The following is a 15,432-nucleotide window of genomic DNA, read 5'->3' as shown; positions in this document are numbered from 1 at the left end:
AAAGCTGACAATATAACTACGAAAAAAAGAAATTGTTTTCTACAGTGTAGTTCAAATGCCTCTAAAATTAAAAGCTCCTAGCGAAAAATCAATAAACATTTAGTTTTTACAGAGGGTAAGGTGGATGGTTGTAAACATGGTAAAGGATGTGTAATTTATGGATTTAAACAAAGAGTTTCTTATTTATGGGGAGTTATGGTAGAGTAAGCATACAGAGCTAATACAAGCTTACCCAGAAAATCTCATTGAAAACCAGGTTACAGATCCTGAGTTATTTGGTCAAAAAATTAGGAGGCCTGGCACAAGCAAACGAGTGTCATTTTGGCTAAAACATTTATGTTATTCAAATCAACTTTATAATAAATCTATGCATTGATATATTTTGAATGTGTATCCCTCAAGAGGTCTACAATATTTTACTAAAAGACTGTAAATGAAAACCATAATAAGCTATGTATCTCTAGATAGCTTGTAACTACGCTATAAATAATTAGTACAGACAGGTTATTCAGTCAGCTACTAATTGCAAGCTTTAACTTTGGGGATCGTTATAGCTCACAGTATGAGACTATGGACATGTGTCAGCTAGTTACACATGAGTTTACTAAATTTATCTTCCATAATGCTTCTTTTAAAACGCGTAGTGTATATTCGTACGCACTTTTGCCCATTTTTGCGTATGTATATGTTCATCCGCTATTCGTACGTAAAGTGCTTTAGGGTTAGGGTTAGGATTCTTTTTCCTTTTTTCTACGTATGAATAGCGCTACGCACTATTAATACGCACTTTATGTCATATTAAAGTGCGTACGAATATACAGTTCCTTTAAAACGCGTGGCATACTGTTTGTTTTCAGTTGCCTGTTGACAAGCCTTCACTGGATTTGTGCGTTCATTTGTAATCATTGTTTTGATAAGTCAGCAATTTTATTTTTCTCGTGTGACGTGAGTCAGGACCGAGGGAAATATGCCGTGTGTTATAATGTCGTAATGTTACTTTTTTTAGAATCACATGACTGTTTCCCAGTCTCTTTTGAGAAAAATCAACAAAACAAGACGAACTTTTTCTTCCAATCAAATATAGCTGGAAGTTTGTAGCTACAACTAAAGGGCAGTTAAAGTTTTATAATATTTCTTAAATTCTAACAATTATTTTATAAACAACTTAACAAAATGTCTCTTTATCCTTCTCTTGAAGATATGAAAGTTGATCATATGGCTAAGGTAAGTGTGCTTTTTTATATGTACTTTTTATTCTGGTTGGACTTTCGTTTTTAAGGTAACCAGTTAGTAGTGCTTTAAGAAAACTTAGCTAAATATATTACTTAAAATTTAACATTTAGGCCCAGGCGCATGTTGCCCAACAGCAACAGCAACAACAGCATGCTATAGCAGCACAACCAGGAGCACAGGCACAGGCTATGGTAAGACTTTTTTAAAAATGTTTTTGGTTCCTTCTAGCTAGCTACATTTTATAATTCTTCTTTTCTTCTAGCTACATTTCATAATCAACTTTTACAAAAGACTGACTACTAAACGTTTTACTGATAAGGTTGTATAGCTAGGTAGCTGTAGACAAGTTTCTGTGAATTTCCGTTGAGAACAATAGGCATTAGTGCACATACACAGGGGGCAGAAAATATTGACTACCCTAATCGAGGAAATCTAATGAAAAAAAGGCTGTGCTAAAATTCCTGAAACTCGTTCTTAAAAAGAGAAGAAAACAGCTAAGAAATTAATTTCAATGTTCTGTATTCCTAAAAAATCCATAAATTAAGGTAAATTGACCAAATGCATTTTTATATGATTTTTGCTTTTTCTGGCCTCATACAGATTACCAGTACGAGTACCATACAGATTAAAGGAATTTTTTCATGATTTTGCAAAGACTAATTTATGCGAATAGGTACAATGTCAGTTTTCACAAAAATTTACACATTTTGTTTATTCAAACATTGTTTAGGTACTTAGGGAAGAACTGTTTAAATTGTTAAATTGTTTAAATTTAGCATTGTTTATGTAAAAGTTGTATATATTTATAATTCATTAGTAACGAAAATAATACATATATAAATATATGGTATATATTTATTCTGTGTAGCCAATGCCATCTGGTGGGTTATATCCTTCTCTTAACGATTTTATGGGTCTGCAACTTACACAAGAAAGTATTAGATCACACATGCCAGAAACTGGACAGGTATATATATTTCTTGCTTATATTTTGTTATATCGCAAGTTGTTGTGTTACCTGTTGAGAATCAACAAAGAACAAATATTTAGTCTAACATGGCATGATGAAGTACAGTTTGATATAGAGAACTCAAAATTGTGGATTGCTTACTGTGGTTTTGTATAGGCTGTTTCTAGATGAAGACAAGTTAATTCTTTACCATTAGTTTTGTGTGTAGCTGACCTTTGTAAAGTAAAAAAATATCATAAGAATGAAATGTGCAGGTCACATAATGTAAATGATTTTTAAAATCAATTTAGCAAGTTGTTCAATATCAACCGGCATCTAGTTCTATGGTTGCACCTGTAACGGGCCAACAAAATGTTGGATTAATGCGTTCAGAAATCAAACAAGGTATTCGACCAGTTGTTACATGTAAAGATGCTAAGGGAAAACTTGGTCTTCGTGTTCAACACATCAACAAAGGAGTTTTTGTATCATTTGTACAAAGAGATTCACCTGCTGCTTTGGCTGGTAAGTTTTTCTTGAGCTTACTTTGTCTCATTAATAGTTTGAATCTATCTGTAAGTCACAATTCATGTTTAATATTAGGCCTCCGCTTCGGTGATCAAATTTTGCAAATCAATGGTACAACAATTGCTGGATTTGATCGTGAAAAGGTTATGAATTTGATCAAGAAATCATCTCCTGAACGAATTGAGATAGCTGTTAGGGATCGGTAACATACAATTAAATATATGCAATTAACTCCAAGCTTATGCTGGCTTTTTTTTACCTTCTATTGTCACTGTTTTTTTAGGCCTTTTGAAAGAGCTATCACACTACAAAAGGACAGTGCTGGTCATGTTGGTTTTGTATTTAAGAATGGAAAAATCACTTCTATTGTGAAAGACTCATCTGCAGCCAGGTAAATAATAGCAAGTAAAAAAAAATAGAACAAATTTGAAAATAAACATTATTGCAAGTAGGAGAACTGAGTTTGTTATAAACAAGTTTTTTGTTTTTTCTCTAGAAATGGACTGTTGATCGAGCACAATCTGCTTGAAGTTCATGGTCAAAACGTTGTTGGATTAAAGGTTAGTTATCACAAATATAAAGATTGGTCCCCTTTTTAATAAAATATTATCATTATATTATCTGAATCTGACTTTCACAGGACAAAGAAATATCAGAAATCCTTAAAAGCAGCGATCGCACAATAACTATTACTATTATGCCATCATTCATTTATGAACATATGGTCAAATGGTATGAACTTTCATTTCCTTTATTGTTAAATGTCCTTGTGTCAATCAAGGTTTAAATTAAGGAAGTTTAAACCTTTGTTTCCAAACGAATTGTGTTCTAAAGGAAATATTTCAATTTTTTTTAGCATGTCAGACAGTCTTGTCAAAAAGAAGATGGACCACTCGATTCCAGATTTATAAAGATCCGGAATAACTTGTAAACACCGTCACTGTTCCGTTAAAAAAAGAAGAAATAAGAAAATAGAAAATAAAAGACTTTGTAAATAGCTCGCATATTTTTATAAAGGAGTTCTTAGCAGAACTGTATAATGGTGATGGAGGAAGAACTCTTAGTTTTACTGACATGACGACTTAAAAAAAAAAAATTAAAAAGTTTCTTAAAATTTGATGATTCTAACCTGAAGTAATATGTGATACTTTGTTGTGTTCGTTAGCTTTTAATGACATCATTACCACTACTTTTATGAACTTATTAAATGTAAATTGATGGATGATGAAAAAAACTCTTATGTCGTATATGTTGTTTATTTTTGTTTGTTTTTTTGTGGTGGACTGGCGGCCTTGTGGTAGTTCTTTCGCCTCCAGTGCGGAAGATCTTGGGTTCATACCCCTACGAGTCATGCCAGAGGCGATAAAAGTGCGAATCGATTCTTTCTGCTTAACGTTCAACATGAAAATAGGATTGATATCTTAGGTGGTTGTCTAGTTAAGCGGTTGTGGTGCTTGCACGCCTTCCGTAACAGTACCTATAGAATTTAAAGACGCTATCCTGGGTAAATATAGTAATGATAATAATGCTCAAATAGAGCGTGATTTTTTGTGGTCGCAAGAATACATGTTTCTTAAAAATCGTACAAGAGTTGTAATAAAATCGATCTGAATAAAATTTAGATTTGTCAAATATTCTTGTTTCCCCTAAGCTATTCCATTTAAGCTTAAAAACACGTTTTTTTATAGGAACCACACTTTGGAGGTTTTGCATGCGTGTTTTTTAACTTAGGGATTTTTTAAACAATTTAGAAACAGGGTTCAGGGTCAGATTTCCTGTTTTATATTTTTAAGATGCTTTTTAGAAAGATCCTTGTCTACACTTGTTTAATCTTCTCAATATTTTATCAGGTACCTATTATAATCTCAGCCTCGAGTTAAAAAACTGTTAAGAACCTTATCAGATAAAAGGGAAGAGGTTTTAAGAGAATTTTGTCTGCGTCAGCTTAATTACGTCATCTAAGTTACATCATCATTTGCTGACAAAATTTTTAATTACAGTGTTGTCATGAGAATGAGTGATAAATGACGAATCTGCTGACATCGTCAACAAATGCATTGTAATCATACCGGGGTGAATCATAATTTGGAAATGACCGTGTTTTGGTTAAGAATATATAAGAAACTGTATTGCGAGGAATTATAATTTAGAAATAACCGTGTTTTGTCAAACTATATGAGGACGAATCATGATCTTAAATAAAGAATGATATTTCATTAGCTATATTTTCATTATCATAAATTTAAAAAAAAGATACAATTTGGATTATATTTACTGCCAAACCTATCAGGATTTTCTTTTGTTACAAATGATTTCAGTAGTAGCCGTGTTTAGCATCAACGTGTTAACATAAACCCGTGGTTTTTAAAATATAAATATAAATTTTTCTTTTAACTGATGACAACATTGCCCAGCAGTTTATCTGCAAATAAACAAACAAATAATTTTTCTGATTTTACAAATAACATTAAACTTTCTTTTCCTTGAAAAAACACTGTATAACCTTGGTCCCAGGCCTTTTTTTCCTCAATGTGATAGAAGTTCAAACTGCATTGACTTTTATTTGGGTCTGGATAAAGTTGGGCAATTTATATGTTATGGCTGTGGCCTTTTTTTCTTTTGGTCTTTGGGCAAAAAGTGAAAATTTTTGTTAAGTGATTAATATTTTTTGCTGACTAACGTTTTTTTATCCGATTAAATATTTTTGCTGACTTTTTCTTCTTTTTTTAATTCAAAACCATACGGTAATAATAGTAATAGTAATTTCATCTAATGAATAGCCAATCATTAGTGGAATACCACAGGGGTCAATTTTAGGCCCGCTGCTGTTTATAATATTCTTCTATGATCTTTCTACCATTGTAAAATATTCTGAAGCAGTAAAGTACACAGACGATATCGTATTATTTGTTGCTGGGAGAGACTCGTGTATCATTGAAACTCGTCTCTTATCTGAAATGAATTGTATTTTAAAATGGCGTATAGAGGAGGAACTAATTTTAAATCTTGAAGCCTGAAAAACTATAGCTATGTTGTTTGGTTTAGAAATAATCTTTTAAAACAGGAGCAGCTTATTGAATATAACCTGTGCTTCCAAACTGTATCTTGGTTTACTCATCGAACCGTCGTTAAATCTGAATAGTAATTTCGATTTAACCTATCGCAGAGCATCTGGAATGTTGAATTTACTACGTCACCTACACCTTTCATTGCATATAGAGCTACATTGCCTATTTTCCAAACAAAGATCTAACCAGTTTTAACCTAATGTGCATTTGTACATCTCGCAATCACAACTGCTTGAAATTACCCCACCCTCGTTTGGAATATGTTCGTGGATCGTTTTCATATATTGAAGCGATGTACAATAAACTTCCACTGGAATATAACTTATTATCATCACGAGGATCTTTTTCAATTGATTCTTTGCAATCTTAAACTTCAGAGCTCTGGGCACGAGATTGTTTTCTGTGCTACGTCTTCTTCACCTGTTTAACGTTCTGGGCTTGCGTTTTTACAGCCTTTTGTTTGTTTTTTGTTTTTCGTTGTTTGTTGATATACACATTTTATTATAATAACATTTATTATTTTTAGTTTTGAGAACTTGTTTCATTTAGTATTTTGTAATTTGGTGTCTTGTAATCGCTTCTGACCTCTTTAGTCTTCTTAGTACGTTTTCACTAGACTTTTCATGTTTTTTTTAGCTTTGATCATCTCAAACCATGCTCACTGTTTTTACTAAATTTTATGTATAGAAAATTTTCATACCGTAATATTTTTATAACAGATTTGCATAAATTTAAAATAGCTACCTTGTAAAATATTCGTGAAATAAATGAATAAAAATAAATAAATAAATAAATGAAAAACAAAATGGCCTAATTTACCCGAAAAAATATAATTAATTATTTTGTGTTACTTGGTGGTTTGCTCTGACACATTGTTTGCGTCTAAGCTTTAGTATAAAAAAACTGAATTTTGATGTCCTCGAAGAAAGCTTAGTTAACTGGGCTATTCAAGTAAGCGCAACAGAGGAAAAGGAGAGCTGAGAAGAAAAGAACGAGACGCATGAGGTGAAGAACCAAAGCAGAGAAAATGTTCAAATGAAAGAGAAAGAAAATATAATCGTTGAAATTGACCAGTTTTTAAAGTTTTCTTTGTCTTTTTGTTGCAGTTGAAAATTCAAACTCTTGTGGTCCTTAAAAAAAATTACTAAATTCAAAAAAATTTTTGCTGACTTTTATTTTTTGCCGACTTTTTTTTATCGACTTTTTGTTTACCGATAAAATAATGTTATGGTGTTGACTTTTGTCAACCTTTACTTTTTAAAATAATGGCCTCATCTTCACATTGTCCTGGTTTAACTCCAATGTAAAGATATGTGTCATGTAGTTTTAGTTTAAGCAATTTCTTCGCCCTTGTCATCGGGATCCCCCCCCCCCTTCCACTACACGCAGACTTTTCCTTGAAATAACTTTGGACCTATAAGAACAACGCAGATTGATAATGTTGTACTTTATTTTAAATGTTGCCCCACCCCCTAACTTCCAAAACAGATTGTCCGGCATTGCAGTTTATCCTTTCTTCAATTATTCGCAAGCAACCAGGCTCTTTTGTATAATGCTACTTTTTCTTCAATGCAACAACAAAATTTGGTCGGTCTTAAATATTTCGTTAAGAGCACACGCGACAAAAAATAACAATATCTGATGAATCCTCTTGAATGGGAGGTTTCTAAAAAAACAGTATATTCTCATCTTTTAAAAGCGGACTTCTTTTACCCTTGAAGGGCGTATTTTTCTGTCCTTTGCACAGAAAAACGACTGATTGCGATAAAAGTTAAGAACGAACTGCCACAAGAAAGCTTAAGGCGTGAGAAACGTGAAGAGGACTGGGGACTAACAGAATCGAATATAATAACAACTAAAGAAAACCTATCAGTATAAACCAAACATTCTATACAGCAGACGCACTTCCAGCCTCGCAACAACATCTCAAATGAAGTTAACTCTGATCAATTGTAAATAAGCAGACTTTTTTGTTATTCCATTTCTCTCCCAAATCTGCATCATAATTTAGAGTAGTAGTTATTTTTTATTCAATAAACTGGTATGCAGCGAAATGTGCTGACGTTTTTTTTTTTCATACAACAATGGATTATATTAATTAATTTCAGAATATATTTCGATTCAACATAAATCATTATCAGCTAAAATAAATAAAAACAGATTAAAATTTATCTTAAAAAATATACACAGTATCCACATCAACTATTCACACTAAAGTCTACTATAAATAAGTTTTTAAGGATAGAATTGAAAAATGTTGATGTGAATACAAAACGACTGCTATAGATTTTAGTGACATACACGAAAGTGGGGGTGATGGCGGTGGAAAAGGAGGCCAAAAACAACAATTTAAATCATCTTAAATATCATACATCCAAATATAACTGAAAATGAGAGGAACCTCGTTGATAACAGTACCAATAGGAATTAAAAAGTTTATCTTGGGTAAATAATTGTACTAAATAAATAAAAATTGTATAGCCAATATAGCTAACCAACATAAGTGCCACTTTTTTAAATAATGATAGTTAAGGTGCCTAGTATACAGAAGCCCGTAGACTTGGTACTTACCCCGTACCTTCACAAATAATCGATGTTTCTCAAGTAAAAAGTCGCGCCCTTCCGTATCTTCAAAAGGAAAAAAAGATCTTGGGTACGTGGTTGTGAAGCTCAATTTTTAGCTCTTTTGCATTTTTCAAATATATAGTAATGTGTTCATAAGCTTATAGATATTTAGCAAAACTGTGTTGTGAATTTATGCATAGGATAGATTTATTCGGGAAAAGCTTTTTCCTACAATATATTGACTGCAAATTACAAAATTATTCATTGGACACCAGTGATGGTGGTAACTCACGAAGTTAGTGCCTAGCATGCGAGACCCTTTATTTGATTTCCTCGCGCTCCCTGCCTGCTTTCAAGACTCTCCACCTGTACCGATTCCTGTTTACAAGGCATTTCAGCGACGTATATATTAATCACGTTAAACATTGGCGGCGAGCAACTTAGTATTTTTGGTAAGTGATGTATAAAATATAAAGATTGTGCTGAAGATGACGAAGAAGCGTTGGTATATAACAAGGGAAACTACTATTTAAGAGCAAATTATCTACACAACTAAAGCTACAGACCAAGCTTGTGTATTCTCTGGACCAAGAGTAATAAAAGCAATTCAAAGATATAGTCATCTGGCATGAGTTTAAAGTTAAGATCGGAATAAGCATAATTGATTCTTGTCATAAGTTAGATTATATCATTGACTTGCCGAACCTCAGCTTTACTGCATTATTCAAATGTCGCGACAGCCACATAATAGACAGCGAAAGAACCCCTGCGGACAGACATTGTATATTCACAAGAGAAGTTGAACATACTTGGCAAAGGAATCAACATTTTTCCAAGACTGTCTCTCACCGACGAAATATAAGCTGTCAACAAGCACAGCGTCGGCAAAACACCCTTGAAACTAAGTTAAGAAGGTCCCCTAAATATTTTTTTTGACAACATGTCTATTTTAAATGCTATCAAAACCGACCACATATAAAAATTTTGGTCTGTGGTCTTACTAGCTTCCATTTTAGACTATGGAATCAAAAAATCACATCCCTTTTTCATATATATATAGATGTTTTCATAAGTGTCCACTTGAAATAAAAAAAAAATGAAAATACATTTTTTGAATGAGCAGGAGTGTACAGTTACGGTTTGGTATATACGCCTCTCTATGACCCCTGAACGTACGCCCCTCTAACAAACGCCCGTGTAAAAACTGGGAATTTATTGCGATACTAGAAGTATTTAGATGCTATATAGCAGTCATGATAAAAAGAATTCAACCTCGTCCCCAGGGTATCTTGTATCTTTCTGACATCCGAACAGCGATGCCGTAGAATGGGTTAGTATATTAAAAAACTGCAAAGTAACATTTTGAAATGTTGTTTCGTAACAGCGATAGTCTACAATATAGTATTAAGCTCGATTTATGCTTTTGACCTACGACAATATTTCTCATAAAGAAGACAAAACTAGACATATATTCTTCATTATATCATACTAGGTGAAAAAAATCTAATAAGAAAATATGAATTTTAATAACACTAATAAATATTTGAGAAGATTTTGTAAACAATTACGTATATGAAATGTTGCTAACAAAGTATTTTTAACGATATGAGAAATGGAATGCTAGAAACAGAGAGGTGATAATATAACTTTAAAACCGTGTCAATAACGTAACACAAAAATAACATTATGTTTATACTGAGAAAAGATTAGTTCATATGAAGTGCGTGTATTGAGGTTAAAATTCTACCATCTTGTAAAATCAACAAAGCCTTTCTTGTTTATTATTTTTTGAATTTTTGATACGCCAAAGTTTATTCAGAGTTCTCTTCTCAAATACAACTAAAGTTACAAGAGAATTTCTTTCAACGACGCAACATAAAGAAAATTAGAAAACATGGTCACCAAACTATTTCTGTTTTGTTTACTCATCGCGGGTAAGTTTTTTTTTATTGTTGTTGTTTTTTGCTTGCATGACATTTTATTTTAGTTTTTGTGTTGTTGCTTGCAAAGTAAAACACGTGAGCTGGAATCTATAGCTAAAATTACACATTTATCATAACATTAATAAGTATTTAAATGTCAACTAACGAGATGTTCTATCCTATAAATGCCATCAGACAATCGGCCTTCAGCTTTATTCTTTCAGGTCTCTTTCGATTTTGAAAGACGGCAATTTTTCTTGTTGCTTATCGGTAAAAAAAAACGTCGGTCAAGTTTTACCGACTAATTTTTAAAAATACTTTTTTATAAAAAGAGGTATAAATATAAAATATAACCAAGGAATTTAACAAATTTTAACTAAAATTATAAGCTAAGAATATCCAATATTTAGACCTCTTTTTTCTTACTCTTAAAATTTAGTCGACAAGAAAAAAGTATTTTTCGGATCTACCGATTTAGCTTTCGATTGTGGGATTTAAATTTGGTCTTCGAGAGTTACGGTTGCCGAAAGTAATGGTTCTTGAAGAACAAAATTCGACTTGTCTATCGTGAGTTTTAGATTTACTTCTGTGCATTCACAATATTTTATTTATGATAACCACGTGTGTTTTTAGAGATACGATGTCTTGATGAACATTTAGAATGTTTGCAACGTCTCCTAGATACAGAAGTAAAGTATGGTTATTTCTTTCAATTTTTTTCATTGTATTGTTTCGTATTTATCACCATTGCGACGATGCACATAAAAACCCCAACACCTAAATAACAAATGACCTTAAGCAAAGAACTACTTTTTAGGGTAGAAAACTATACCATATATATACATATAAATATATATATAGTAAACATACAAATTTCAAAATAATTATTTTGGATCTGATTTTCTCACAATGTGAAGTGGTTAATCTCCTTATGTTTTTTCACGCTGTTTAAACCTTCTTTAAACTGCGAAGTGCTTTTTGGATGTCATCGAATATCTTACTGATGATGTGATAGCGAAACCAAAATAGCATGCTAATTTCTGTAACAAACTCTTCATAAATACCTCGTACAACTTAAACCACAACGTAAAATAAATTAATAATTAGCAAAAATAGTGCTTTTTTAAACAACTAAAACACGTACAAAGTACATTAGCCTTTCAGATTATTCCTTTAAATGTCGATATATTGTCTCGCCATCATAATCAAAAATTGCTTAATTCAGGTTAAGAAAACTGTTAGTGCACAGTTTCCTGGTTGTTAAATTAGTTTTCCGTCTCATGCCATACATCTGTTGCGTGTCGCATATATCTTTCCAATTTTTTCGTAGCGATGATGACACTTTCAACACACCAGCACAAGGTAAAGGTTTAACAACTTCTTTGTTGAGTGCTGTTTGTGTTTTTTAATTTTGTTTGCAAATATTATTTAGATCAAGAAGAGTATGAAAGATTACTAAACGTATTAACAAGAGCTGGACAGGTAAGATAAATTGAAAGAACCAATCAAATTATAACAAGAAAAGTAATATACATTCACTGAATGATTATATAAATGCACTGTACATATCTGATTTGCACTCGCCAATGAACCACTATAGGTTGAAATTGTTCTACTCTGTGATCAGCTAGATAATAGCCCTATTATTTATGTTTTTCTATGGCTAGCTTGGCCTAGGAGAAGGACGACAGATTACAAAAACGTAGCTCGTCATAGTGAAAAAAAATAATTTCAGTTCTGTGTCAATTAGATGACTTCCTTATTTCTCGAAAGAACACAAATAAGAACATTTGAGGAGCTGTGAATAATAGGAGGCTGTATATGGGAAAACTAAAAGAAAGTACGTTGGAAAACTAGGAATGTGGGCGTTGGCTACAGTCAGGAAAATGCACTGGATAATGACAGCTTGTCAAAAAAGTCCAGAAGGCTGTAACATTTGTAACCTTTGGTTACCTATGTCATTCGATTTCAGAGGATAGGTCAAAAGAACGCCCTAGAAAATAAAGAGATGAAAGTTAAAGATGAAATAAGCATGCCATGTTGTTATAATGTTTTTCTTTTCAATAATAAGCATAAAAGATGTCCATAATCAACATCCGTTTTTTTTTTAAAATCATCATTTTGCATACAATAAAAAAAAATAAGGCGAAAGAAATATGCATTAAAAAAGCATGCCACAGTCTTTAGCTTGCAGCAAGTTTGTAAACTTTTCTCTATTGACATTCAACAATGATGTCTTGGATGGGACACGCTGCCTTACGTGCCGTACTCCTAATCCAAAAAAACTTAAGACAATTAAACGAACAATATCAATAATGATCCACTGCGCAGATACAATTTGCATATATAAGGGAGGTTTGTAATCGGAAAATATATTTCTTTTGAATTGTTACACTAATTCTGCATGGCAAATTAGATGATTTTTTCCGGTCGCAGCCTTGAAAATTAAAACAATTTAGCGTTTAAAGCGTTTGCGATGAACAATATTTTTTCGAAAAGCAATCAAAATTCTATAAAGTATGGTTTGTGCAATAAAAGATTCAACATGCTGAGCGGCCAGCCTTGATAATAATAAGAGATAATTCATTTAAAAACCAAACTGTACTTTTGAACAACTTAGTTAAAAGTGATATTTATTAATTAAATATTTATCACTTTTGTTCTATAATTATTTAAAAGAAATTGTTATTTCTTATACTTTATCAAGTCTGCTGTTCAGTAAAAAAAGCTTTTTATTTGCAGGATCCAACAAATGATGAATCTGAACTCGTTCAAAAGTATTGTCAGCACCACTCCGTGAAGAGAAGGGCGATAATGTACGACAATGAAACTTCGAACAAGAACGAAACGATTGCATCGAGTTCAATATGGTCATTAGCATTAACGACTCAACTCAGTACACTTTCTGTAAATTCCTCAGGTTCATTTACAAAACCTCTAATGTCACCAACAACTCATACAACAAATTATCACAGTTCCTTAAATACAGGTCAAACGAAAAAAATGTCGACTGTAATAAGTGTCCCCAATACGTTCACATTACGTATTACCCAAAATTCAACTTCAACTTTAACTTCAATAGTGGAAAAAGCAACCAGTCTAATAATTACTCAAACAATACCTTCTGCAACATCATCCACTAATCCAACAAAATCTAATACCGCGACGTTCAAATTGTCGCCGACTTCAGCAACGAAAAGCAAAACAGCAAACACTACCTTCCCTACCGCTACCTTTCCTTCTGTATCAATAACAACAACATTGGTAAATTCTGCCTCTAAAACGTTAAAACCATCTATCTCTTCTGTATCAGCAACAAAATCACTTCCTTATCGGACAAACACAAAAATACCTTCATCAACGAAAGATACTGCAACAATGGTGTTATCTGAAATAAAATCACAGACTTCATCTTTTACCTCTATTTATTTACACACCATTTCTACAACTTCTGTGAAAACTATGGTTACATTATCTAGCTCGTTTAATGTTTTGTCAAGCAAAACATCCTCTCTTATACCTTCATCAACGAAAGAAAGTTCAACAATGTTGGTATCCACATCGGAAATAGGTCCACAGACAAGTAAAACTTCATCTTTTACATCTATTGGTTTGCACAAGACTACATCTACAATTTCTGTAAAAACGATGGTTACACCATCTAGCTCGTTTAATGTTCTGTCAAGCAAAACCTCCTCTCTTTCTCCCCATGTTTCTAAATCGTCAGAACTTATAACCTTGATCACTTTTAGCCCAACTCTTATATCTACAGTTAGTACAAGTGTGTTCACGGCACTAAGTACACAAATAAAGGCGAGTCCTTCCTCAGTACCGAGTTCGTCATCCATCGGCATCCAAAGGAAACACAATGGCCAATCTACATTCGAAGGAGGAAACTGTAGTATACTTCTGTCAAATACAACTTTGCAAAAGTTATTTCTAGATAAACATACTGAGTTTCTCGCCAACACACTTGAAATTGATAAATCTGTTATATCCTACCCAGAGAATCCGATTTCGTGTGGCTCCATCATTGTGAAGTACACCATTAAATCGTCCCTCTCAGATGAACAAATAGTGACAAAATTGAACAACTCGATAAAAGCAGATGGTGGAAATTTCACTGTAAATGGTACTACCTTCCAAGCTAAATCGTTCAAATCGATCACAGTTCCTCCAGCTACAGTATCGACAATAACATCGACGACAACCAGAATTATTACTGCCACTCCGACAACAGACCTTCCATCCACTCCAACTACAACTACAACAGCAGAGCCTAAAAAGAAAAGTCTTTTGATTTTATATGTCACTATATTTAGTGTCGTTGGGTTCGTTATCATCGTCATAATTGCTGTTATTATCGTCGGTTGCCGGCGGAACGAAACAACCGGCAAGTTTAAATTATCATCAGATTTGGATTATGAGCTCGGAAATTTTCAATCCCTTCCACGTGCCAAGATTGTTAATATGTATGGTGATGAGCCAGTACTTAAAAATGCTGCAGAACCAAACGGGAAAGTTCACAATGAGTACAGTTTTGGTGACGACATGCTAGCCTGGGATCTACCACCTATTGAAAGTCCAGATGCCAAGAATAAGTCAAAAGAAAACGGGCACGGTATTGTTAACACTGCATTAGATGAGGACTAATCAACAACGATTTACTGACTAATTTTATAGTAACCTAAATGTCATAATCCGATAGATTTAAATTTTTAAAACGACAAAAATTCACATGCAGTGAAAATTACACGGAAACAGTAATGCAAAACTAAACTATTTTTAAGTATATATTAATTAGATAAACGAGAATAAAACTTCTTGTGTACAGAGAAATTTATTTATTTATTTATTTGTTTATTCCGACTTCACAGAGTAAATTCATAGCACCTAACATTTGAAGTAAATGACTAGAATATGTAACAAGAAACATATAGCTTAGGAAACATCATTACAAGTATGAATAAAAAATAAACAAATGTAACTAATTTTAATCAACAGTATTGAAATGACGACATTTTTGGTCATTTTACAAATAAGGCTGAACTTATAACGCGTCATATGGTCAATAATCTACAGCCGACAGACTATAAAGTCGATACTTTTGCCAATACGTCAGCATTTAAAATCTTCTAGTCGCATTTACTAAGTGGGCCCAAGGTAA

The 15,432-nt window shown here is 32.7% G+C and overlaps 2 protein-coding genes across 2 annotated transcripts; both read left to right on the top strand.

Annotated features, from left to right (window-relative positions):
- The first annotated feature begins 1,059 nt into the window (after positions 1 to 1,059).
- On the top strand, positions 1,060 to 3,957 carry LOC130653946 (syntenin-1-like). Its single transcript, XM_057456442.1, has 9 exons — positions 1,060 to 1,224; positions 1,344 to 1,424; positions 2,102 to 2,200; positions 2,494 to 2,707; positions 2,786 to 2,912; positions 2,994 to 3,101; positions 3,207 to 3,270; positions 3,351 to 3,442; positions 3,567 to 3,957. The coding sequence occupies exons 1-9, from the start codon at positions 1,174 to 1,176 to the stop codon at positions 3,619 to 3,621; spliced, it is 891 nt and encodes a 296-aa protein (XP_057312425.1). The 5' UTR covers positions 1,060 to 1,173; the 3' UTR covers positions 3,622 to 3,957.
- Positions 3,958 to 9,644: 5,687 nt separating this feature from the next.
- LOC130655186 (mucin-2-like) lies at positions 9,645 to 15,104 on the top strand. The gene is made up of 5 exons (XM_057457909.1): positions 9,645 to 10,277; positions 10,899 to 10,959; positions 11,596 to 11,627; positions 11,698 to 11,747; positions 13,008 to 15,104. The coding sequence occupies exons 1-5, from the start codon at positions 10,238 to 10,240 to the stop codon at positions 14,916 to 14,918; spliced, it is 2,094 nt and encodes a 697-aa protein (XP_057313892.1). The 5' UTR covers positions 9,645 to 10,237; the 3' UTR covers positions 14,919 to 15,104.
- The last annotated feature ends 328 nt before the right edge of the window (positions 15,105 to 15,432 follow it).

Source organism: Hydractinia symbiolongicarpus, chromosome 8 (assembly GCF_029227915.1).
Source record: "Hydractinia symbiolongicarpus strain clone_291-10 chromosome 8, HSymV2.1, whole genome shotgun sequence".
Classification (NCBI taxonomy): Eukaryota; Metazoa; Cnidaria; class Hydrozoa; order Anthoathecata; family Hydractiniidae; genus Hydractinia; species Hydractinia symbiolongicarpus.
This window is presented reverse-complemented; position numbering and strand designations above follow the sequence as displayed.